General features: G+C 29.9%; 11 protein-coding genes across 11 annotated transcripts; 5 read left to right on the top strand and 6 right to left on the bottom strand. All coding sequences in view use genetic code 12, as the record gives it.

Annotated features, from left to right (window-relative positions):
* Positions 1 to 50: 50 nt before the first annotated feature.
* On the bottom strand, positions 51 to 1,286 carry KGF55_002770 (uncharacterized protein; the record flags this gene model as incomplete). Its single annotated transcript, XM_051757490.1, has 1 exon — positions 51 to 1,286. The coding sequence occupies one exon, from the start codon at positions 1,284 to 1,286 to the stop codon at positions 51 to 53; it is 1,236 nt and encodes a 411-aa protein (XP_051614211.1).
* Positions 1,287 to 1,660: 374 nt separating this feature from the next.
* On the top strand, positions 1,661 to 3,121 carry KAR5 (Kar5p; the record flags this gene model as incomplete). Its single annotated transcript, XM_051757491.1, has 1 exon — positions 1,661 to 3,121. The coding sequence occupies one exon, from the start codon at positions 1,661 to 1,663 to the stop codon at positions 3,119 to 3,121; it is 1,461 nt and encodes a 486-aa protein (XP_051614212.1).
* Positions 3,122 to 3,386: 265 nt separating this feature from the next.
* On the top strand, positions 3,387 to 4,391 carry KGF55_002772 (uncharacterized protein; the record flags this gene model as incomplete). Its single annotated transcript, XM_051757492.1, has 1 exon — positions 3,387 to 4,391. The coding sequence occupies one exon, from the start codon at positions 3,387 to 3,389 to the stop codon at positions 4,389 to 4,391; it is 1,005 nt and encodes a 334-aa protein (XP_051614213.1).
* A 15-nt stretch (positions 4,392 to 4,406) lies between these two features.
* Positions 4,407 to 10,666, bottom strand: KGF55_002773 (uncharacterized protein; the record flags this gene model as incomplete). Its single annotated transcript, XM_051757493.1, has 3 exons — positions 4,407 to 6,286; positions 6,594 to 7,756; positions 7,935 to 10,666. The coding sequence occupies 3 exons, from the start codon at positions 10,664 to 10,666 to the stop codon at positions 4,407 to 4,409; spliced, it is 5,775 nt and encodes a 1,924-aa protein (XP_051614214.1).
* A 487-nt stretch (positions 10,667 to 11,153) lies between these two features.
* Positions 11,154 to 11,894, bottom strand: KGF55_002774 (uncharacterized protein; the record flags this gene model as incomplete). The annotated part of the gene is made up of 1 exon (XM_051757494.1): positions 11,154 to 11,894. The coding sequence occupies one exon, from the start codon at positions 11,892 to 11,894 to the stop codon at positions 11,154 to 11,156; it is 741 nt and encodes a 246-aa protein (XP_051614215.1).
* Positions 11,895 to 12,145: 251 nt separating this feature from the next.
* Positions 12,146 to 13,516, top strand: KGF55_002775 (uncharacterized protein; the record flags this gene model as incomplete). Its single annotated transcript, XM_051757495.1, has 1 exon — positions 12,146 to 13,516. One exon carries the CDS (start codon positions 12,146 to 12,148, stop codon positions 13,514 to 13,516), a length of 1,371 nt encoding a protein of 456 aa, XP_051614216.1.
* Positions 13,517 to 13,591: 75 nt separating this feature from the next.
* KGF55_002776 (uncharacterized protein) lies at positions 13,592 to 13,933 on the bottom strand (the record flags this gene model as incomplete). The annotated part of the gene is made up of 1 exon (XM_051757496.1): positions 13,592 to 13,933. One exon carries the CDS (start codon positions 13,931 to 13,933, stop codon positions 13,592 to 13,594), a length of 342 nt encoding a protein of 113 aa, XP_051614217.1.
* A 590-nt stretch (positions 13,934 to 14,523) lies between these two features.
* On the top strand, positions 14,524 to 15,828 carry KGF55_002777 (2-aminoadipate transaminase; the record flags this gene model as incomplete). The annotated part of the gene is made up of 1 exon (XM_051757498.1): positions 14,524 to 15,828. One exon carries the CDS (start codon positions 14,524 to 14,526, stop codon positions 15,826 to 15,828), a length of 1,305 nt encoding a protein of 434 aa, XP_051614218.1.
* Positions 15,829 to 16,611: 783 nt separating this feature from the next.
* Positions 16,612 to 18,753, top strand: KGF55_002778 (uncharacterized protein; the record flags this gene model as incomplete). Its single annotated transcript, XM_051757499.1, has 1 exon — positions 16,612 to 18,753. One exon carries the CDS (start codon positions 16,612 to 16,614, stop codon positions 18,751 to 18,753), a length of 2,142 nt encoding a protein of 713 aa, XP_051614219.1.
* Positions 18,754 to 18,853: 100 nt separating this feature from the next.
* KGF55_002779 (uncharacterized protein) lies at positions 18,854 to 19,879 on the bottom strand (the record flags this gene model as incomplete). Its single annotated transcript, XM_051757500.1, has 1 exon — positions 18,854 to 19,879. One exon carries the CDS (start codon positions 19,877 to 19,879, stop codon positions 18,854 to 18,856), a length of 1,026 nt encoding a protein of 341 aa, XP_051614220.1.
* A 205-nt stretch (positions 19,880 to 20,084) lies between these two features.
* Positions 20,085 to 22,724, bottom strand: KGF55_002780 (uncharacterized protein; the record flags this gene model as incomplete). Its single annotated transcript, XM_051757501.1, has 1 exon — positions 20,085 to 22,724. The coding sequence occupies one exon, from the start codon at positions 22,722 to 22,724 to the stop codon at positions 20,085 to 20,087; it is 2,640 nt and encodes an 879-aa protein (XP_051614221.1).
* Positions 22,725 to 24,181: the final 1,457 nt, after the last annotated feature.

Genomic DNA, 24,181 nt, shown 5'->3' on the forward strand with positions numbered 1-24,181 from the left:
ATGATTCTTTTATGTATTATTACAATTTATGTATGGCATTTTTACAAAATCTATTTGAAATCTTTTTCTATACATCTTAATACCTCTGGGTCTATTGTTACATTCCGATCATGAAGTAATCTTAATAGCTGAGCCGCAAGTAACTTTGTAGGTGAAAATTCCATTAGTTTTTTATAAATTTTTAATTGTTTGTCTTTCAAAATAGAAGGTGAATTTTTGAGTAAAGTAATAAATTTGATCATATCCCACTTGTTTGTGATAGTTGCTAACACTACTTCAAATTGTTCCTCACTCAATGGACGATGAAAAAACGTAGGTTTTAAAAAAGCAAGATCTCGCAAAGCTTGGTCTTGATCTCCCAATTTGTAATTTTCAATATATTTGTGTATACTTTCTTTGGATGGACAGATACCCAGCTCTATCAATGATTTTAGTAAATCTTTGGAAAGATCAGGATTTGTAGAGCTTAAAACATAAGCCAAATTGTCTTTTGTGTGATTATCTAAACTTTTGAGTAAACTTGGATTTGAGGCGTTGATAGTCAGTACAATATCTTGAATGGCGACACCGTTGGTTGGATATCGTTTGTTGATATGAGATATTTTGCTAAGTAAATCCTTCAATCCATCTGTCCTAAATTGGTTTAAATGTGGAGTTATAAATTTCAAAAACTTTTCAAAAGAAGAGGTACTGTCGATACTATCGAGGGTATCACTTGTAGCGGACTCAATGGTATAAAGCAGGTTTAATTCTGAAAAGTGGAGAATCCCACTAGAAATTAATTTGGAATTTCTCATAGCTCGACTCTGTTCAAAATATTCTTCAAATGATTTAGACCTTATTGATCTGATCAATTTATTATCAACCGAATTGTAGTTTTTTTCTTCCAAATCAATCAATGGTTTAATTTGCTTATTGTAAGTCTTCTTCCAGCTAGATAGTATACTTGAAAACGGGAAAATAGTTGGTTTATCGTTATTTCCAGTTAAGCTCTTGATGATGTAATTAGGGTCACCATATAAAACTTTATTCTGAGATAGAATAGTTACTAAAATATCATTAGTGTTTAGTTTCGTCACCAAATCTGCTACTTCTTCGGGATTTATAATTTCATGATGCACTTTTTCAATATTGGTGAAACTTGGTTTATTTGGTATTGCTGCCCAGTTTTCTTCCGTCGTTAATTTTTCCGATTCAAAAACGTGCCGATTATCATTTGGTGTGAAAGATATAGTAGTGGAGTAAGGTCTTCGTTTGAAAATATGTCGTATTAGTGCTCTTGCCATGAAGTATGAATTGATTTATCTTTAAATATAACTTTTGGAAAATTTTTGAAGATTTAAAGTTTAAGTTACAAAATCAAAGTAATACCATGCACATAAAATTAATGGAATAATCAAAACTACTACATAAATGCTGAGCAAAAATTATTTAACTACAGTGTATCAACGAAGAACTAGAACTTTGAGGAGAATCGTTTAGATAGAGCAATGTCAGTTTGGCGATGAATGGGTATTAATGAAGGTTGAATAGGAAAAGTTTATGGCCTCGTAAAACGTTTTATCGATTTGTTTCAGGTTTGTTTCAGGAAGATCTTCATGTCAACTCGAATTGAAAATTTTTCAACGTCGTCAACTGTTCACTTTTTATTCCATCAGTAATGTTTTTACTTGTCATATTTTGCTTCCTAACATATACCATTTCCAAAGAGATTTCAGTATGGAATAACCATGCTGACTTGTTAGATATCATAGACAACGACAGATGGGAAGACAAATGCAGTCGTTTAGCATTTAAAACCTTGCCATCACAATGTTCAAATGGAATTGAATCATTATCTCCATCGTTACAAAAGAAATTTGCTTTGGAACTTTCCATCTGTGAATTTGAAAATATTGGTATTGAGTATCCATTAAATTGTAACCGACATCTTAGAGAATTGGACATTGACCAATGCATTAAAAGTTTGGAAAAATCACCGCAGTTTTGGACAACATATAGTGGTAACTATAACAATATTAAAAATGCTTGTCATCATTTAAGTTTACCATTTGAAAAGGATCAGATATTAAATGTTTATAAAAATATAACGAATGTTTACCAGAATTTGATGAGTGATTTACAAAAGTCACATCAAAACAGTGAAGAAAATCAAAATCATATTGAAAAAAAGTTTAACTATATTATCAATTTAGTTGATCAAGTTTTGAAGGAGAAAGAAAATGAAAGGATAAATTTGAATAGGTCATATAACGTGTTCTATGAGAATTTTGATTTATCATTGAAAAAAGCATCTGTTATAATTAATAATTCATACAATGGGGTGAGCACAAATATGGACGAGATTGCTGCACATTTAAATTATTTTTCAAATGAGTTAAGAGATGTATATAAAATGATACAGAATGAAAGAATGGAATTGGAATTGCATCAGAAACAATCAGCAAATAATAATGTTCAAATACTAAATCAACAGGAAGTTGCAATTGGCCAAATTAAAAACATCACTGAACAAGCAAAGCATTTGCAATATTCTACCAATGAACTTGGACAGCTTTTGAATAATCAGCTACTGCTATCTGCATTTCAATTAAACGCCATAAACGATAGATTAGCTCAAAACATGAATGATTTAGAGTCAAACAATTTGATTATAAAGGATCAGTCAAGGGTAATAGTCAGTGATTTTTCGAATTTATTAAATGAATATTTGAACAGCACGAGTCAAACAGTATTGAGGGCGTTTGAGCTGGCAATACAAAATAGCTTATACAATTTGGATCAGAAGATTTTAAAATCTGAGGAATCAATAACTATGGTGAACGAAAGAATTGAGAAATTTCTCGGTATCTTGTCAAGATCGTCAGATATTTTGGAAGCTACTTGGGAAAAATTTAAAAGCTTCACCAGCATATACAATATATTGGGATTGCCGTTTAAGTTATTTTTCATATTAAGTATTTGTTGGATTTTAATAATGCTTAAACCTATATGGAAATTGGTTTTGTTTTTTATTAGAGGTTGTCACACCATTGTATTACCACTGCTTGTTGGTGTTGTTACTGCTACAATAAGCTTAAGACTTATATCTTCTTTTAGAGTTTTAAATAGTATTGAATAGGAAAAATAAAATTGTCAATTAAGCTTTTGATTGTTTATCTTCCCCGCAAAAACTAATATTAATTCGCGTTAAGGGGTAATTATTAAATCTCTTTTATATTTTGACAGTGTAACAAATGTTTCTGATAGATTCCTCATCACGAAACTTTGTCATTTTGCTATCAATTTCATTGATGAACTTTTTAAAGCTTCTATTTAGTATAATATTGATTTTTCTACGACTAGTTCAAACCAGTCAACATGTTTTTCACAAGCCATCTGAAGTCATGCATTCACAACGACAGACTCCTGTAGAACCATTGGATACTGAGATATTTTCGAATTTATACACCTACGCTCATTTAATAGACATATCATATTGTATTTCAAACATAGGTGGCATCCAAGAGCCGTTCAAATGTGATTTAAATTGTGAATCAAGGTTTCCAAATATGACATTAATTTATCAATGGTATTTTGAAGATAGTGTTGCAGGGTATATTGCCACTACGTATGAGAATATTTTTAGATATAACGAAACAAACGATGATACTAAAACCAAGAGAAAGAAAACTATTATAATATCATTGAGGGGTACTAAATCGTTTTCAGATACTTACGCCGATTTGAAAATTAACATGATAGGTTATTCGAATTTGGGTTTAAAATTAAAATTATGTGGTTATGATTGTAAAGTTCATAAAGGCTTCTACGATTATTTTTTAAAAACATTACGGCATATAAATCAATATGTAATCAATGAACTAAATGGAGAAAATAATGATGACTCTATACCTTCAAATGATAAGGAAGATTATGAGTTAATCATTCTTGGTCACTCGTTGGGTGGGAGTGTTGCTTTATTACTAGGTTTACACTATTTGGATATGGGGTATGACAAGTTGACATTAGTAACGATGGGCCAGCCTTTACTTGGAAATTTTGAATTTGTCAACTGGGTTGACGATGTAATGGGCAGTTACAATATACCAGTACATAACAATTTCAATAGGAAATTTTTAAGAGTTATTCACAAGAACGATATTATAACCACTTTACCCAAGAATCAGAATCCTATCGATGTTTATTATCAATTTAATAATCAAATTTATCTCAATTGCTCAGAGTCGAATACCAGACCTTCTTTGAATGAAGTTGTAAATTGTTTTACTGGTGACAATGATCGATGCATTGCAAAAGATCAGCCTTACGACATACTGAATAGACATAATTATTTACAGATTCATCTTACTTATTTCAGGAAGATGGGTTTTTGCGGTTTAAGAATTTAATTTTTGTATTAATATTCATCTACTAAAACCAAATTTAGGTTGATCATCATTATCCTCATCATCATCATCATCTTCTTCATCATCATCATATTTGTCATTAGGGGTTTTGTTTGAGTTTGTAATTCTTGTCGCTGAATTAAAATTTGTCGTCGTCTCGTTATCGGTATTTATAGTTGAACCTCGACTAGTAAAATTTTTGAATGACAGCATTCCATTCTCATCATAAGGTCCACTCTCCTCCTCATCCTCTTCATTATCACTATCCTCAACAAATAAAGGTGTCGGGTTATATCCACGTACATTATCCATTACACCTTCAAACTCATTGTCAACGGTAGTTTCCTTTTTTTTACTTTTGGGTATGAATACATTAGTATCTGATATTGTCATCTCAATAATTGGACGATCTTTGTGTTGCGTAGGAGGTTTGTTTTTTCTAAACCTTTTGAAATTTTTAACATTGACATTAATGTCCACACTTAACTGATCTGTTTGTGGTTGTTGCAAATTTTTATTTCTCATAGGCATATCAACAATCTCAACAATAGCCAAGTTTGACAAATCATCAAGAACTACTTCTTGATCTTCCAGAGTCTCATTAATACCCATTTCTTTGTTCCATTTCTTGACCAGAGTTTCTCTGGCTTGAATCACAGCATCGGCAAATGACACCTTTGGCATAAATTTTGCAACTTTCGGAGGTTGATGATTTGTAAATGATTCATTTTGACGCTTTTTGTAATTCACTGGTGGTGGGTCTTCTGGCTCTTTCTTTATCTTTTCAAGTCTTGGTGGTTTTGGTTGTTCCTGTTGAATAATTTCTTGAGTTTCGGAATCAGGAATTGTTTCTGTATTTGGGGTCGTTGTTCTTGATTTTTCTCCATCTGTTTGAGCCGCTGGCTGAGTTGTTAAACTTTCTTGAGTATTATTGTTCTGAGTAGTAGGGGTTGAAGTTGAACCTAATGAAAAAAAATGTAGTTTATCAACTTTCTCGTATTTTCTTCTTTTCCTTGCTCCTGATGCACCTTTTGAATTTGAGTCTGCCGCCCTTTTCAAGTTTTGAATTGTATTTGTCGGTAAAGATGCTGTATTGTTGTTGAGAATGGCGCTCCACAATTCATTTTCACTTATTGATTTTAAATCCATGAACTTTTCCTTTGAAACTAAAATAAATGTAGAGCTTCCTGCTTTATTTTTGATATCCTCTTCTGTTTTGTCCACTATCTCACAGTCTATCCAACCAATTGACTCAAAAGATAAAATTTTCTGACTAATGGCTCTTTGCGTAGAAGGCAAATATAAATTATTATTGTCAGGTAGGAATTTTGAATCCTGACTAGCCAAGAGCCAATTATCAACATCATTTGGATTTGAGATCAATGATTCTAACCACGTGTCATTTACAACATGCTTCCCCAATATTATGGCCCTTTTAAAGTTATTCAGATCTGGAACCGCTTTATTTGTATAGATATGAGTCGCTTTATCGACGGAATCCACTATTGGCAAGTCCATATTCAATTTTTTTAGTTGGTCCACCAATTCATCTTGTGTATCAATATATAGCTTGAGGTCAATCCATTCAATCAATAAAGGAAAATCAGAATTTGCACTGGGATCGGTACTTTGCTCACAATTGATGTCAATTTTGGATTCAGCAGTATAAATCAATTCTTTTGGATTTTCACCTTTTTTCAAATTTACAAGTTTACCATTGATGTATGACTTAGCCCTAGATTGTATAAATAAGATTAATGATGTTTTTTGATTTGGGTTTGTTGGTCCGGTGACTATTTGTAATAAATTTCTTGCACATTTCATTGAATTGAATACAAGTTCATGAGTTTCATCTCGACCAACGGTTAAATTTGTTTCAGGTGATAACAGACGCGTTTCTTCAGATAATTAGTATATGTTTGATTTAAAAAGAATAAAAGAAATATACATACCCCCCTTGGGATCGCCCTTATGATGTACTATCCACATGATTTTGTCATGTATGGCTGCAAGATTCAAAATATAAATTGGTGTTTAAATTTCGCGTGAAAATTACATTCTACATTATTGATTATTAAAAGTACAAATTTTGCAACCACCATTTCATTCTCTACACATAAAATTTATACAATTCAGAGTTTAGCTTTACAATTTACTTTTTTGATTTCCTACGTTGTTTACCATTGAGTTTATTCTTTTTCTCACCCAATTTTTTTCCAAGTACTTTAGAGACAGTTTCGAGATCACCCAATTGTAATAAACCTTTTTCAAACGGTGTTAATTCCACATTGACTTCCTCATCCGCCTCAGTCGATGTTATGTCATCCAATATATCTTCATCAGTATACAATTTGTCGGTATAAAATAATGGAATTGCTGGTGAAGTTCCAGTTTTGATCATTATAGTCTTTAACGTATCTAGATCGAACAGCTTTACTATATCTCTTACATTATCACTTAATTCGTCATTTGTGAATTTGGTCTCATCTTCATCTTCATTACTTATATGACCTACTTTTATTGAAACAACCGTTCCTTGTGGAGGCAAATAGAATGTACTATTCAAAATTTTATCTAGTTGATTTTTCAAAGTAGTTATAGATAACTCTGAATTATTTGATGAGTTTGTTACCCTAACTGGCAATGGGACTTTGTTATTGGAGTCATAAAAAACTTTTCCTAAAACATTCGGTAATGTATTTAAAATCGCTTCATCTGCTAAGAACAAATCATAATCATTTCTAAACTCCCTTCTTTTTTCAAATGGCTTGTATTCAGTCTTTAATGATTTCAAGGGTAATATTTGTGATATCGTTGGTAAATTTTCATTTTCAATTTTTTCAATCTCTTCATTAGTTTTAACTAACTGATCACGAATGATTAAACAAGTTTTCAATTCTTTAAAATTATACATCGATTTAGATAATTTGATCGTTTTAGGTTTGAACTGAGGTTTAGCTGAAAAAAATTTCTTAGATTCAATTATAAGATACAACGTATTAGCCTCATTAATTACATCTTCATCGAATAATTGTGATTTTGATTTTTCATTGGATTCTTGTTTCTCTTGCTTGTCTCGTGTAATATATTTTTCCAATTCAATTATGGCCTTCTTGATAACACTGGATGGTATTATAGACAGATTTGATTCAGTTGAATGTTCAGCTTGGCCATCTTCTAGTGATTCCGAATTCTTCGATGAAATTTTTTTTTCTTTGGACAGAACCTTTCTTGGTTTAGTTACTTTGCCTGGTGATTTAATTTTATTAGCAACAGGAGATACAGGTCCTTTCGATCGAGTTTTAGCCATAATTTTGGAAGGTGATATAGATGTCTGAAAAGAAGAGAAAGGATGAGTAGCAGAAAATCTCATCTCCATAAATTTGATCGCGACACAAAATCTGAAAATAAATCTGCAAGAAGTTATGTGCCAATAATACGAAAATTAAGTGTTATTGCTGAATGCTATAGAGTTTTGGACACCATTATCATTAAGTATGTATCTAATCTAATTAAGAAGTTCATTTATTTCATATTTTTCTATACATTAAAATATATGCATTATTTATACCATCATTTAAAACATCCTCATCACTAATTGGTTTTACAATTGTGTCATCAATTCTCCACCATTGATTATTTTCAAAATCAAACGTATCACTTGTGTAATGTCCAGCATCTGCTGACGAGCCATGATGATATACCACCGAGTTCAATTGATATTCTTGTGATTGAGATGATTGAGGTTGTTGTTGTTGTGTTTGCGATAATATTTCATTCGGTATGATCAACGTGTGATTATATGTTATATTTTTACCTATTTTTTCAATGGCATTCTCTTGATTTTGTGAAGAATAGCTAAATCTCTTCAAATGTATTATTAAAACATTTGGTAATTTTTCTATGAATGTTTGTTTTTTGACTAATAAGTCTTTGTTGTTTTGACCTTTATATGAGATACTTTCTAACTCATTCAAATGAATAAATGCATCTTCTACTGATTCCGAGTTTGAAATATCTAATTGTACATGCTGAAATGGATCCAATGTTATTGACTTTTGAAATGATGTTGCTTTTGGTATAGATATAACTGATTTGAATTCACCTCCAAATATCATATTTAATGGAGTAGGTTCAATTTCAATTTTTGTGACGTTTTTCTTACTTACTTCTTTCCACTCATCATCATCTTCTTCGTTCTTAATCCTCCTTATACATGTTTTAATATTATATTTAAATTTTGTTATATCATCTGATTCGTATGATTGTATTAATGAATCAATTTGAGGGGTATTTAATTTTTTCAAAGCTGATATCATTTCTTCATTCAATGCGTCCAAATAATATCCCAAAAATTCTTCGGCATCTTCTTGTTGACCCCATTTTAAATGTTGAAACTTTTTGTGTTTTGATAATGCTGAATAAAATGTCTCAATAGAAACAGGTGATTTATCATCCGAAGGTTTAAATTCATTAAATAATTTGATAGTCGCGTCAATTAATGGTTGTGATGATGTAACTAAATCTCCAATTGCTTTCGTTTCAATTAGTTTTAATAATTTGTTGAATGGTTCACAATAAAGTAAAGTCTGAAGGATTGAATTCATAAAACATATATTACCAGTATTTGTCAAACCTTTTGGCTTGATTTCAAATACTGGAAAATTATTGAAAATAGAGTAATTAGTATCAAACATTATTTTCAATAACAATATTCCTAAAGGTTGGGTTGACTCATTCTCCAAATTGAATATGTCCGGAGTAGAAGACTTGACTTTTGTGTAAGTTGTTGGTTCAACTTTAGCAGGGCTTGATTTTCTGACAACTTTTTTAGGAGTTGGTGGAGCGGTTGCTTGCAAGAACGAAGCCCAATTACTTGACAACGCAGGAGAACCTTGCGAATTACATACATCAGGTATTTGCTGTTGTTGCTGGTTTTGCTGCTGTTGTTGTTGTTGTTGTTGTTGCTGGTTCTCTTGTTTCGTATCATTTGTCAATTTGTGAATGTTATGAATATCTGTTTGATCTTTCCCATTTGATAGTATGGTTTTAGATGAATTTACGTAATATTGTCTAGTGATGTTTGGGCAAAGTATAACTTTATTTTCTTTCCTCATGAAGTTATCTTCCAATTGATTTGATATGTTGATAGATTTTACATTTCTTGATTGCTCCGTCAGTAAAAAATTATTGAGAAAGTCCATTTCTTTAATATTAATGAATAATGGTAAAGAAACCAAACTTGCAGGTTCCGCTTCAAGTGTCGGTGTGACAGTTTCTACACTTTTGTGACCATTCAATCTTGGTGATTCATGGTCCTCATCTTCATCGAAATTTTGGGATAGTGACGATTCGGTCTCCTCCAGTAGAATATTATTTGATGAATTGATATCAGATGAATTTGGAATACTTCGTTCTGGTGTCTGTGATTGCTCGGGATTAGACTGTTGCTTTTCTTGTTGCTCCAGCTCCTTTATGATCTGTTTTTGTTCATGTTGTTGATTTTGCAGTTCCTGTGTTTGCTGTTGTGTATGATGAACTTGTGGTTGTTGCTGTGTATGATGAACTTGTGGTTGTTGTTGCGTATGATGAACTTGTGGTTGTTGTTGTGATTGATGTTTTGGTTGTTGTTGATTTTGCAGCGGAAGTGGACCGACCTGCTGATATTGGTGTTGCTTTTGCGGAATATTATGCAGTTGTGGCAGTTTTTGGTATCTTTGATGTGGAATTTGAGGTGGTAGTAGAGGACTACTAGTTTGTTGAGTATTTTGCTTAGTACTTGTAAGGTTATTGCTATTGTTATGACCATGAGGTGATGGATGAGAATGTGGTATCGGTGGGGGCGGTTGATGCATCGGTATATGACTTTGTGGAAGTGGATGTGGAGGTGGAATCATATACATTTGTTGAGGTTGCTGTTGATATATTTCTTGTTGATAGGGCATGAATCCGTACATTTGATTCATCATCATTGGATATTGATAGTTATTATATTGCATAAAAAATTGTTGTTGTTGTTGAGGTGTAAGATTAGCTTGTTGCATTTGCGGATGTATGAATTGCTGAACAGGAATATGCGGAGGTAGTTGATGATGATGGTTTGGATTTTGATTATGTTGAGGTTGATTATGATGATGTAAAATCGGATAACGAGGTGAAAAACTTGCAGCGTCTCCTCGAAAACGCAGAGATCCCCCATTCGAATTGGTTGTGGTAGATGTAGCTGATGACGAAGTTGAATTATTTGCAGTAGTTGTAGTCGAGTGAGGTACTGACATGAATAGATAAGTTAATGATGTATATGTTTGATTTTTATGGGTTTACCGGATTGATCTTTGACGTTAAATACTAAATATGAAGATGAACATGAACATGAAAAATTTATTGGTCCAACAATATATTGTGATTATTATAATAAATTTTTGACTATTAATGTTGAACTAGATGATAGGTCGTGAAGAAAAGTATACTTTTTAATGACTATGATGCTATTAGATGAACTGTAATACAAAGGATTGATGAGGTCTAAGATTTAATGGGAATAAGTTTGATTGAAATTTAAATCATTTAAAATGATCTAACAAATAAATTTTTTCATTTCAATTTTTTTTCTCTTCCATACAAAAATTGAGAAAACAGAATTTTGGTTGGTTGAAAGTATAATTGAATAGCACGACGGATATCTATAGTTGATATCTATAATCGAATGGTATCTTGCTAATGCATTGTGATCTTACAAGAAACATTTCTGAGATCCAGTGAAGTTCAAGAAGACAATGATATATATTTTCTATACATAATAGGATTATAAACTATGATCATTATACACAACAAATGACAACAATATGGGACAGGTATTAATTGATTACATTTCAGGTCATAAATCAATCGCCATAAAACGTTTTTTCTGTTGTTGTGGTTGAATAATTCAAATTCTTCTCTAGATTTGTCTAAATACCTAGACTTTTTATTTATCTTTGATTGATAATCTTGACAATCGCAATACCAATTAACAATGTCAACATTAAACGAGTCCAATTCTATCAGTTGATCATTAGAAGCTGCGAGGTTGGAATATTTTACATCTGTAGATCTTGTTTTTGGAATCAAATCTGAAATTAGTTGTTCAATATCACCTAACCTGTGCCTTCCCTCTTTTGGAACTAACACGATATTCGATAAAAGCTCACAATTATCACAGCTGACGAAACTTAAGTCGTCGTTATTAATGACCAGATTGAACACCAAATCTATAGATTTCATACTTTGGTTGGGAAATAAGGCAAATAATAACAAAGCTTTGTTATGATTTATTGTAATCAAAGGTTGATCTGATAGCTTCATTGAGTCTTTTTCATTATCGACATTGGTCTTAAACTCTACTTTAGATACATTTTGGACCGATAGATGATTAATCACGTCATTTAAAGGTTTTTCTTCCAATAATTCCTTTAAAATGGAATCAAGAATTTCAATCTTACTTAACTCTGGATCAACTAAACTCATTCATTTGTAAATGTAAATTGAGGTTGGAGTAATGAAGTGGTGTTTGTTGTGAGCAAAAGTAATGCGCTAACATAAATAGTTTATATTTTTTTTTTTTGGAAACAACTTGTTTAATTTGTTTCATAATTAAAGTTGGCTGTAAAACATTTATTCAAAGCGTGATATAGCAGGATACATCCAATTAATGTATATCATAAATTAGCATATAAGACAACTTATTAAATTTTCAAAAAAATCAAGTAGTCCTCGCAATGGATTGGTTACAAGAACTACCTCCCAATTTAAGATCACAAATAACAAACATAATTAATAAAGATCCATCCACGCATTCAACATTTAATGAACTTTATGAATATTTTGAAACATCAAAACGTAGGAAATTGGGAAATGGAAATGATGATGGTGATAATGAAGTAGAAGGGGAAGGTGGTCATGAAGAATTAACACCGTCATCATCAGTTCATCCAAGTTCAATTATATTTGAAATCCAACAAATTTCATTCATGTCACCACTACGTAAAAAGATGAATTTAACTTTTCATTTGATCGAACAAGACAATCAAGCTATTCCTGTCTTATCCATTGTAAACCCTGCTACAAATGCACCAGAATTATCATTCATTAATTTATCGCAAGCTGTTAAGTTATGTTTAGTGTTACCAGTTTTAGGAAATTCTACAAATCCTAGTAAAAAAGGAGTTTGTTATTTGTGTTTTTGGATTCATGATTCTTATTATGCCGATACGAATATTTCAAAAGATCCAATCATTTGTCTAATGTACTTAGATCAAATTAAAAAACAAATGATTAAAAGTGGGAAGTTGCAGAGTAATATAGATACTCAATTCGGAGATATGTCAAATTATAAAAATGATACAACTTTAAATCCTGTTCAAGAAAGAATATTAGATTACTTCAAGAGGCAGTTCAAATTATGTGGTATAAACTTAATTAATTATTTACCATGTGATGCGATATTCAAAAATAAATTTTTGGTTAATAAAGATAACGCTGTTGCCTTAACTAGCGGAGCAAATACAACCAACCCGTCGATTATAATAGTTGAATGTCACAAAGGTGCAAGAGATGGTAATTTAATTTTTTTAGAAAAGAACGAATTCAATAATGCTTTCATGATATTTGCATTTAAAAAACCAATTTTAGTATTTTCAATGTCAAAAGTTTTAAGAGCAAGTTATACCAACATAACAAAACATAGTTTCAGTTTAAATGTTGTAGTATTAAATGATAGAAATGAAGAAAGACCAATTGAATATAGTATGATAGATGTAGCTAATTATCAATTAATTGATGACTTTATTAAACGTCATGGTATAGCTGATGATTCTTATAATGAAGAGAATAAGGAAAAACAAATAAGTTCTACTAGTAATGCTACTCATAATAATGAAGCTAGTAATAACCCAGTTGAAGTTACCGTTGTTGAAGATATTGATGATGAAGATGATGAAGATGAAGATGCAGATTTTCAAGGTGGAAACGAAGAAGAGGACGGAAGCGATGTTGCAGAAGAATATGACAGCGAAGCAGAACCAAGTGGGGGAGATGATAACGTAGAAGGTCAAGAAGATGATATATTTGTGCAATCAAAAGAAGAATAATATTAATAAATAAAACTTATTCCTTTCATTAATAATTCAATCAACTAATGTATATAATTTGGAGTAACTCAAAATCTATTTATAGGGTTGACTATATTTATCAAATAATGCAAAAAATCTACCTCTTCTATTTGAATCAAATAATCTATTTTCTTCTTCTTCAAGTCCTTCCATTAATTTATTCTTTTGTGATCTTTGCTCTCTTAATGCCCCTAATCTTCTGACTAGTAATTCTCTATTAGACTGTATTGCTGGATCTAATATATAATAATAAAATAATCCAGTTATTGTCATTGTTGATCCATATCCTATCAATTTTTGAGAAAATTTTGGTGGAGAGCCGCTCAAACCTGTCTGGAATAATCTTATTGCTGCTCCTGATGTCAATGCAAATATAAATCCTCCTGTTGTTGGCATTGTGTTGTTTGTATGTATGTGAGATAAGTGAGTTAAATGAGTCAAGCGAGTTAAATGATATTGTTATTTTTCTCAGTTAACTTTTTAATTGGTTTGATTTTTTTTCTCTTCTATGAAGTAATGCATTAACGTAATATTCATGAATGGTTCAATGAGTCTGATCTGAAAATATCTACTAATACTACAGAGAGGTTTAAGGTGGCTGCGAGTGTCATCAGTAGCTAGTCGTTGCTTACTTTCAACATTGAAAAATAAAACAAATTGCGAATTTACACTAGTATTTACATTAGTCCTACATATCTTATGACTCGTTTTCTGAAACATCTACGAACGTAGCATTGTTTAAATATTGTAGATCCGAGAACTTATGCTTACCACCTATTTATTCACACAGTTTGAATTGTTGGAATATACAAACCACAGTTTTTTATGTAAAGAATTTGGTCCATTAGACGGAATCAAAAGATTTGGATAAAAATCAAAATTCCGTTCAATTAATTAATTTTTGCAACAATCTTCATTAATTTTAAGATCTTTGATTTTGGACGATTCATCATTGCTCCAAATTCAAGTTGACCTAACTTTACGATATGGCTGTAATAAATTTTTTCAAGGGTCATCCGTCTACACAACTACTTCCTTCAAAACTCATAGCTGACACTTACTCCAAAGTTTTAATCAATAACTCAGATTATTTGGACTATGACAACGACCCGAATAATCAACATCCATTAGCGTACGGTACAGATTCAGGAAATTTAGATATAAGAAATACCATAAGTAATTGGGTTAATTCAAAATATCGATCTAATTATTTGACACCAGATTTAATAAATTTAACTGCTGGAGCTTCTTACGGTGTTGCTAATATCTTAACTTCAACTACTTTACCTTCAATCACTAAGAAAGCTTTCATTGTTACTCCAACTTATTTTTTAATTAATAGTTCCTTTTTTGATGTTGGTCTAGGGGATGATCTTATAGCAATCAATGAAACTGCGGGTGAAGAATATGATATTGACATACAAAAATTGGAGGAAGATTTGCAAAAATATGGTGAAGAAGATCAAGCAAGCAAAAACATTATAAAAGACCCAAGAGGTGAGCGAAAGATCTATCAATTTGTTTTATACATGGTTCCAACATTTTCAAATCCAGGAGGTATAACTTATTCAAGGAAAACTAGAGAGAAATTAATCCAATTAGCAAGAAAATATGACATGCTAATTATTAGCGATGACGTTTATGAATATCTAGACTATTCAAATGTGGAAACTGTTGTTGAGCCAATACCTAAATTGAATCAATTAGATCAAGAGAGTATTACTAACAAATATGGTAATACCATCTCAAATGCAACTTTTTCCAAAATTATAGCACCAGGGTTACGAGTTGGTTGGCAAGAATCCCCCACACCTCATTTAGTTCATCAGTTGAGTGTTACAGGAGCTAATAAATCTGGTGGGACTCCTTCTCAATTATCAACATTCATAGTAAATGATTTAATTAAATCTGGTCAATTGGATGAAATAATTTTGAGATTTAAAGGAATATATAAAGATAGAACAGAAGTTTTAAAAGAATCAGTAAAAAAATATTTACCAGAAGGAACACAAGTATATGGTGGTGATGGTGGGTATTTTTTATGGGTCAAATTACCTGATTATGTTGATAATCAAAAAGTCATAAAAGAAGTACAAAAAAAGGGGGTGATTTTAGCTGGTGGTGAACATTTTGAGGTACTTGGGGAATCTAATAAACATGATTGGGGTAAAAGCTGTAGTAGATTATGTATTAGTTTTTTAACAAGCGAAGAAATTGAGCAAGGAATTAAACTTTGGGGAGAAACTATTCATGAAGTTAGTAATCGAGATAAGACATTTAATGGGCATTAATAGATGTTAATAGATGATAGAGCATATAGCATACCCAACTCCATTATTTTTTTCACTTTTATTCTTATTCTAATTCCACTCTAATTATTTTTATCAGTACAGATCTTGGTGTATATTGTTTGATAATAATCTCATGAATAATCGATATTAAAAAAACTTTTTCATCATTAAATTGAATGGAATTGAAATTAAAAATAAAGCAAATTGGTTTTGATGGGAAACATACTGTTCAGTGAATTTATCTAAAGTTTTGATCCAAACAACTGGTTGAATATGAAGAAGTTGTATGAAGAAGTCAAGTTAGTCCAGAAAATAAAAATTTTCCAACAGAGAAACAACTAAATTTTCACTTTTAAACTTTTAATTATTTTGACAACTTGATTTGTAAGGATGAGCTTGACGCAGAATTTCTAGACTCGTAACTCTTTGTTTATTGGTTTATATGACCTGTTGACATATTTGAGCTTGGAATTGATCTTACCAACAGAAATCTAAATGGTTTGCCAAATTTCACTTACTAATACTTTTGGTCACAGAAATTGACATTCATTAGATCTTTACGATATGTACGACAAAGAAATCAACGCTACCAACTACTCTCTCTCTCTCTCTCGTAAAATATTAATTATGGAGATGTCACAAAATTAAAATTATTTATTACTGTAAAGTCATTTATAATAAATTTAAGATCAATTGCAAAAGGCAACCAAATTAATGAATCGGAATCAAAAAAATTACAAAACATTTCTATAACATCATTACTTTTTAAATCATTTTCCATTAATGCCGTCAACTGATACATTGGAGGTGGATACAGATGAATGGATTACTGATTCAATACCGATAAATCAAGATGAAATACCTCCGCCTATACCGCCAAAAGAAATTACATCATCATTAAATTCACAACTACAAAAACCACCTCAATTATCCAAAAAAATAAGAAAATCTGAAGATAATGATTTATCAAGGATTCAATCGAATTCAAACAATAATGATATATTACAAAAGTTAAAAACATCAGAAGATTCCTCAAATATTAGATCATCTATTTCATTATCCACAACGTTTCAAAAAAATCCATTAAATCCATTGACTACTATAGAAGATGCAAGTTCCGTTGTATCTAAGGATTCAAACAATAATAGTAATAATGCAAATAGTGAAAGCGATAATGATAAACAACCTAAATTTTTAAAGAATTTACAAGAATATGAAACGAATAATCAATTACAAAAAAGTAATAGTAATAATAGTAATAATGACTTGCATCATCAAACAGATGAATTAAAATTGGCATCACCTAAAATAATAACATATAGAAAGTCAAAAAGAACATCAAGTGATGTGACATTTGATTCAATTGGATCAACTATACCGACAACTCCACCTCCATCAAGTAAATACGATACTAGATTATATTCGGATGAATTTTATAAAGATACAAAATATAGATTGGCGATAATGAAACGAAATATTGAGTTTCATCAATTATTCAAATCATTGGATTTGACTGATAGACTATTGGATGATTTTTCATGTGCATTAAGTAGAGAGATTTTATTACAAGGTAGAACATATATAAGTGAAAGTTATATTTGTTTTAATTCTAATTTATTAGGATGGGTTACAAATTTAGTGGTTAAATTCGAAGATATCATTAAATTTGAAAAACGATCAATAGCTGGGTTATTTCCAAATGGAATAAGTATTGAAACTGAAGATGGATCAATTCATACTTTTGCAAGTTTTTTATCTCGAGACCAAACTTATGATTTAATGGTTACTGTATGGAAAGGAAAAACAGGGAGAGTGAATCAAGAAAATCAATCAAGAATTAGTGAAGATCAAGCTAGTCAATCTGAACTTCAGGCGGTTATTGAAAATAATAGAGGTCAATCACCAAAGATTCATAATTATATAATGTCACTAGACGGAGATGACGATGTTGCAGCAAAAATAGAAGAAGAAGAAGAAGAAGAAGAAGAACAAAATGGTTCTGCAGGTACTGACGAAGAGGATGAAATTGATGAAGATGAAAATACAAAACCAATTTCAAATGGAAAAATAGCATCCCCGATCAAACGAAAGACAGAAATGTCAAAAATTGTTAAATTAAAACCTGAAAGTAAATATTCTAATAAAGGACCTGATACTCATGAACCAACAATAGCAAAATATACAAAATTTCCACAAGAAATTGAATTAATTGAAGAAAATATTCAAGCTCCAATAGGTATAGTATTTAATATATTATTTGGAACAAATGATAAATTTCAAAAAGAATTTTTATTAAATCATGATGGACTGGAAATATCTGAATTTAATGAATTTAGACCATCAAATGATGATCCAACTGTATTGACAAGAGAATATACATATAGAAGAAATTTAGGTTATTCAATTGGACCAAAATCTACTAGATGTGAAGTTATTGAAACTATTGAACATTTAAATTTTGCAGATTATATAATTGTTACAACTACAACTCAAACACCAGATGTTCCTTCAGGATCTGTATTTCAAGTTAAAACAAGATTTGTATTTACATGGGGAGAAAATAATTCAACAAATTTATTAATAAGTCATTATGTTGATTGGAAAGGAAAATCTTGGATGAAATCAGTTATTGAAAAACTGTCATTAAGTGGATCAACAACAATAACAAATGAATTAATAAAAGAATTAAAAAAGGAAATTGAAGAAAATACAATTAGTGAATTGAGTAAATCAATAAAGAAAAAGAAAGTTAAAATTGTAAATGAAAAACATAATAAACAACAACCAACTTCAATTAAAACATCACAACTTCAAAAGGATAATGCTCCTACTTTAAAATTTGAAAAACTAGATATTCTAATCATTTTAGCTATAATTATAATATTCTTACAAACATTAAATTTATACCTTGTATACTTTAAATAAATGATAACGAAATTAATGAAATATGGAAAAAAAATTAAGAATTTTTATTCAGCTATATACAATTTACATTTCCTCTATATACAGAAATAACTCAAATTTTTTAACAAACTCTTAATCCATTTACTTGACTCAGTTCTTCTTCAGGTTCAAATCTTTCAACAATATCCATATTTTCAATTGTATGAACTAAAATTTGATTACAATCTTCATTTAATTCAAATATAAATAATCCATAAATAACTCTTTCTAATTCTTTATTACTTTTTGAACTATCCTCCTTATCGCTTTGATTTTCTTGTGAATGATTATTAGTTAATTTACTACCTGATAATAAAGTTCTCGTAATTTTTCCAATAAATTTACTAAGATTTAAATTTATACTTGAATCTTCTTGGTTTTTTGAATTTGATAAATTATGATTATTCAGAAATAAGTTTTTTGTATCTTCATTTGACCATTTATGAGATCCAAAATTTGCTTGAGTTGTTGATTGATTTAAACCTAAATGTTCAATACAATTTGGTATACATGTATTCCATCTTATATATAATTTTGTTGAATTGGGAAACATACAATTTGAATCCGGTTGATTCTTGTCTGCAATTTTAATATTTGTTAAATGTAATTTTACTTTTGGTGATAATATTATGGATGTTATAAATAATTGAATTGCTTTACATGTACTATAATAAGTTAAATAACCTTGTAATTTTGGTAAATAATTTTCATCAAATTGTGATGGACATATTCGTAGATATATTTTTGAAGATATTATATCTTTTGATAAGTTATTTTCTAAAATATTTGGGAGTTGAGTTTTGAGATTTTTTATTAAATTTGATAAATTGATTTTACGTTGTAATTCTTGTTTATCTTCTGGTGTTAATTCGGGTGAATTTTTGAGCGGTAATGATTTTTGGAATTTTAAATATGATGAAGATGGCATCCACGACGAATGTAATGAGGTCTGTAATTTAGTGTGTTTGTTTGAGGTTTTGGGTATCAATTGATTAGTTTGTGAGGGAAATGGGATGATTTGTTTTGGTTGACGATGTATATTGATTAAAGGTATGACATTTTGTTGATGATTTAAGTGTAAATTTAAAGCCCTTGGTAATTTAGACATTCAATTGATCACTTAATGCTATCTATTATCAATTATGGTATAGATTTGAATTCGAATGATCTTGAATTTGTATAATAAAGGAAATGTAATATTGAAGAGATAAATACTGCACACAATTTATTCAGATCTTTTGATAAGTAAGATTAATTAAAAATACATTTAAAAACTAAATACACCTAAATTACTCAAAAGTTTACAGTCTAACTCAATTAAAATCATTATTATTACTATTTGAATTAGGTTGATGTTGATATTCTTCAACATAAGCACATCTTTTATTCAAATCTTTAGTTAAAACATGTTCATTTAACCAATCATTTGCAATATATCTTGAACCACAAGCAATACAACAACCAGGTATAGGTAATTTATCACCTAAAGTATTTGCATTTTTTCCCTTTGGATCATCAAATTTAAAATGCAGATGTAATAAATGTTTTTTATAATCATATGGTCTATTAAAATTTTGAGTTTTATGATTACACATATGTTTTGGATAAACACATTGAAATCTTCCAATTTCATTATGAATTCTCATATGACGAGTTAAATCTCTACTTATATATTTATCACAAACTGGACATACTGCTCCTTTTGCTACTCTCTTTTTAGTTTTAGGAGTAATTGATGTTGAGGTTGATGTTGTTCCTGTTGTTGCTGTAATTGATTTATCAGAACTTACACTATTTATTGAATGATTTGATTTTGTTTTATGTAAATTTAAATAATTTTTATCATTTATTTCATCTTCTGGTCCCATATATTGTGATACAGTAAATTGTTCATCAAATTCAGATCCTAATGGATCATCTTCCTCAAATGAATGATAATCATCATTTTGAATTGAGGTTGTATGATCATGTTGATCTGAGCTATTAAATACATCGAAATTTAAAGGGGTGAATGATGGATTTGATTGTTGTTGGTGAGGAGGTTGGTGTTGGTGTTGTTGTTGCTGATGCTGCTGATGTTGATGATGTTGTTGATGAGGAGGCTGCTGTTGTGGATGTTGATGCTGATGATGAAGATTTTGCGGCTGCTGATACGTTTGCTGCTGCTGTTGGTGTTGCTGATGCTGTTGCAGAAGTTGATGCAGATTTTGATTTTGATGTCCAGATAAAGTTCTATGATGATTTTCATTAAATTGATGTGGTTGCAAATGTGATGGATCAGATTGTAAATAAGCTTCAAAAGTTTGATTAAAATGATTAGTATCATTATTATTATTATTATTGTTTTCATTTATTGCAGGTGAAAAAAACCCACCACCATTTAAACTTTCATTTTTTGGAGTATTATCTAATTCAAAATAGCTATTTGTACCAATTGGTGGTTCAATTGATGGAGTTAAATTAAAAGCAGGGATATTTTGATTATTACCTCCAACACCACCAACACTACCATAATTATCATTCAATTCCATATCTTTTTTCAATTCATAATCATCTTGTTGCGCTGGTGTAAATGATAATTTTGAAATCCCAATTGGTCCATTTAATGGAGTTCTATTCCAATAATCTGTACCTGAATCAGATTGTGATGAAGATATCATTCTATTCAACATAGTTGGTTTTTTATTAACTCCATCTAATTTTAAATAAAATCCAGGTTTTTTTCTTGGTCTTCCTCTTTTCATTTTCAATTTAGGTTCAAAATGTTGTTGTTGTTGTGATTGAGGAAGTTGGTGTTGTGGTTGAGATTGTGAATTTGATGTTTCAAACATTGTTTGTGGATTACTTGAGTAATTGGGAATATCATTGGGAACCGCATGATCAGGTAAGTTATACGTATTTATGGAACGATGATGAGGTTGTTGATGATCATAGGCTTGTTGATGATGGCTGGAGGGATTATATTGATCCTGCGAAAGTTGTTGATGATGGCTGGAGGGATTATATTGATCCTGCGAAAGTTGTTGATGATTAGGAGCTAAATTTTGATGCTGATGATTCTGATTTGGATGAGGCTGTTGATGATGATTTGAATGTGGATTGTTGTGCTGTAGTTGATGACTTTGATTGTAACTATGCTCATTATACTGAGATTGAGGGTATTGTTGATTGGAATTTAGGTTGGCATCGTAATTATGATGAGATTGTTGATGATGATCATGATTATGAGATAGGCTTTGAGGATTCTGGGAATATAGGGATTGTTGATAATCAAACTCATTAGATGAATGCTGGTTATGATTATTGTTATTATGGTTGTTTAAATTTTTTAAATTCAGATCAACTGAGTCTGATTTCCCAACATCTACAATGTCATTATTTAAAGTATATCCATATTCTTTATCGTTATTATTACTATTTTGATCATTATTCCTATTAAAAAGTTCATTATTATTATTTAAATCATTATAATTTGAATTTTGATCAAAATAATGTAAATCTTCATGATTTTGAATAATTTGTTGAATTTCTTCTTCAATAGTATTATTTGTATAATAATTTTCAATTCTTGATGATGGGACTGATATTGAACCTCTATCTATAAAATAATTATTATCTAATTGTGAAAATGAATTATGATTGTTATTAGTTACAGAATTCAATTTATCAGATGGTTTGAAATCTATAAAATCTGGCAAATTATAAGATTGATCAAAATTATTAAATTGTTGCATTGTAGAATTGTTTTTCAATTGTAAAGCTTGATGAGATTTATTATAATTTTGAAATAATGATTTAGTTAATTGAGCATGATAATTCGCCGATTTTCCAATAAAAGTAGATTTACTATCCTTGATGGTTGATGATCTCGAAGGTTTGGTTTTTGTAGTACTCGATGTTGTCGTTGTTGTAGGATTAGAATTATTGGAGTGACCTAACTCATTTGATGTCATTTTTGAAACTCATATATGTATAGATATATATAATATAATGTAATATTTTTTGAATTCTTCAAACTTGTGATTTTCCTCCCAGTTCTGATCTGATATTGAATAGTACTATAAGGTTTAGGTGTTGGTATGATGTAATTGTTTGAAATTTTTAAGTTGATTAAGTTCTTGTTTCTTAAGAAAATAAAAATAATAATTATTATTTTAATTAGTGTACTATAATAATGAAATTGTAGTTAAATACGTCAAAATTGTGTTAAGGAAATTGTGAAAATCTTTTGATCTTAGAAGTAAGATGTATTAATCACAGATTGAATTTGGTTTAACAAAACGAAGTAAATATTAATGAATTCAACAGCTTTGTATTTTAATTATCAACACATTGATATAAAAAAAATAGTTTATCCGCAGTTTTATCTAAGAATTTAAACAGTCTAAATAAAAAAAAATTTAAGAGATTGGTAGCAGTGAGTAAATTTAATATGAATAGCAAACTTATACGGATTATTATGAACATCTTATTCTTATTATAAATGATAATATGAAGGATGGGATGAAAGCTTTCAGTAATTACAGTTAAATGTGAAAATTTTTACCATACAAACAGACTAAATAATAAAGGTTTTCTCTTATATGCAATATATATACATCAAACTCTTGAGATATTATATTAATTTTTTAACTTTAATTAAAGTTGAAAAGTCTTTATATGTAAAATTATGTATAACATCAAGATCGGATGACATCATAATGTGAGATCTAAGATTTTAAAGACTATAAACTTACTCATTAATACATACCTGGTATATGTTGAAATATGTAAATACACGTTGGTTGAGATCTGTGAGATCTAATAACACAGTTTTACAAGATCTCGGAGATTAACTTTAAATTTAGTTTATTTTAGGCTAATTGTGTAATATCATTTGACTTACCCGTTAGTTTAGCCTAAAAATTAAAAAGTTCAAAGATACGAAAAAAAAAAACAATTTTAAGATCTCGTTAAAATTTCATTATTAGGCTAAGTCAGGTTTAATTTTATTTTTTAGTTTGTCGGGGTAAGAATCTACGAACCCTTCATTTTTTAATTCAAGAATGATTTATACTTGTTGGAAGTTGGTGAGTAATAAAACATAACTTTTACAACTTTTTATTTTAGTCAATACAAATCTTTCTTCAAGTATTGTATGAGAAAGATTCTTTCAAGAAGAATTTGTGAATTCAATATATTGGTACTCAACAATACACTTTATAAATAGATTCGATCACTATATAGATTCAGATAGAATAAGAAACAATGTCCCACATGAAATATCAAATTAATCTCGTTGATATTATTCATAACTCACTGCTCTATATTAACATCGATTTAAAAATTGATAGAGTTAATGTGGGAAGAAAATGATCTAAACAAATAGCTCACTTGAAGTATCAACAGAATCTGCGCAATGGATTAGCTA

This window comes from Candida pseudojiufengensis (genome assembly GCF_024610245.1).
Source record: "Candida pseudojiufengensis strain CBS 10847 chromosome Unknown scaffold4, whole genome shotgun sequence".
Classification (NCBI taxonomy): domain Eukaryota; kingdom Fungi; phylum Ascomycota; class Pichiomycetes; order Serinales; family Debaryomycetaceae; genus Lodderomyces; species Lodderomyces pseudojiufengensis.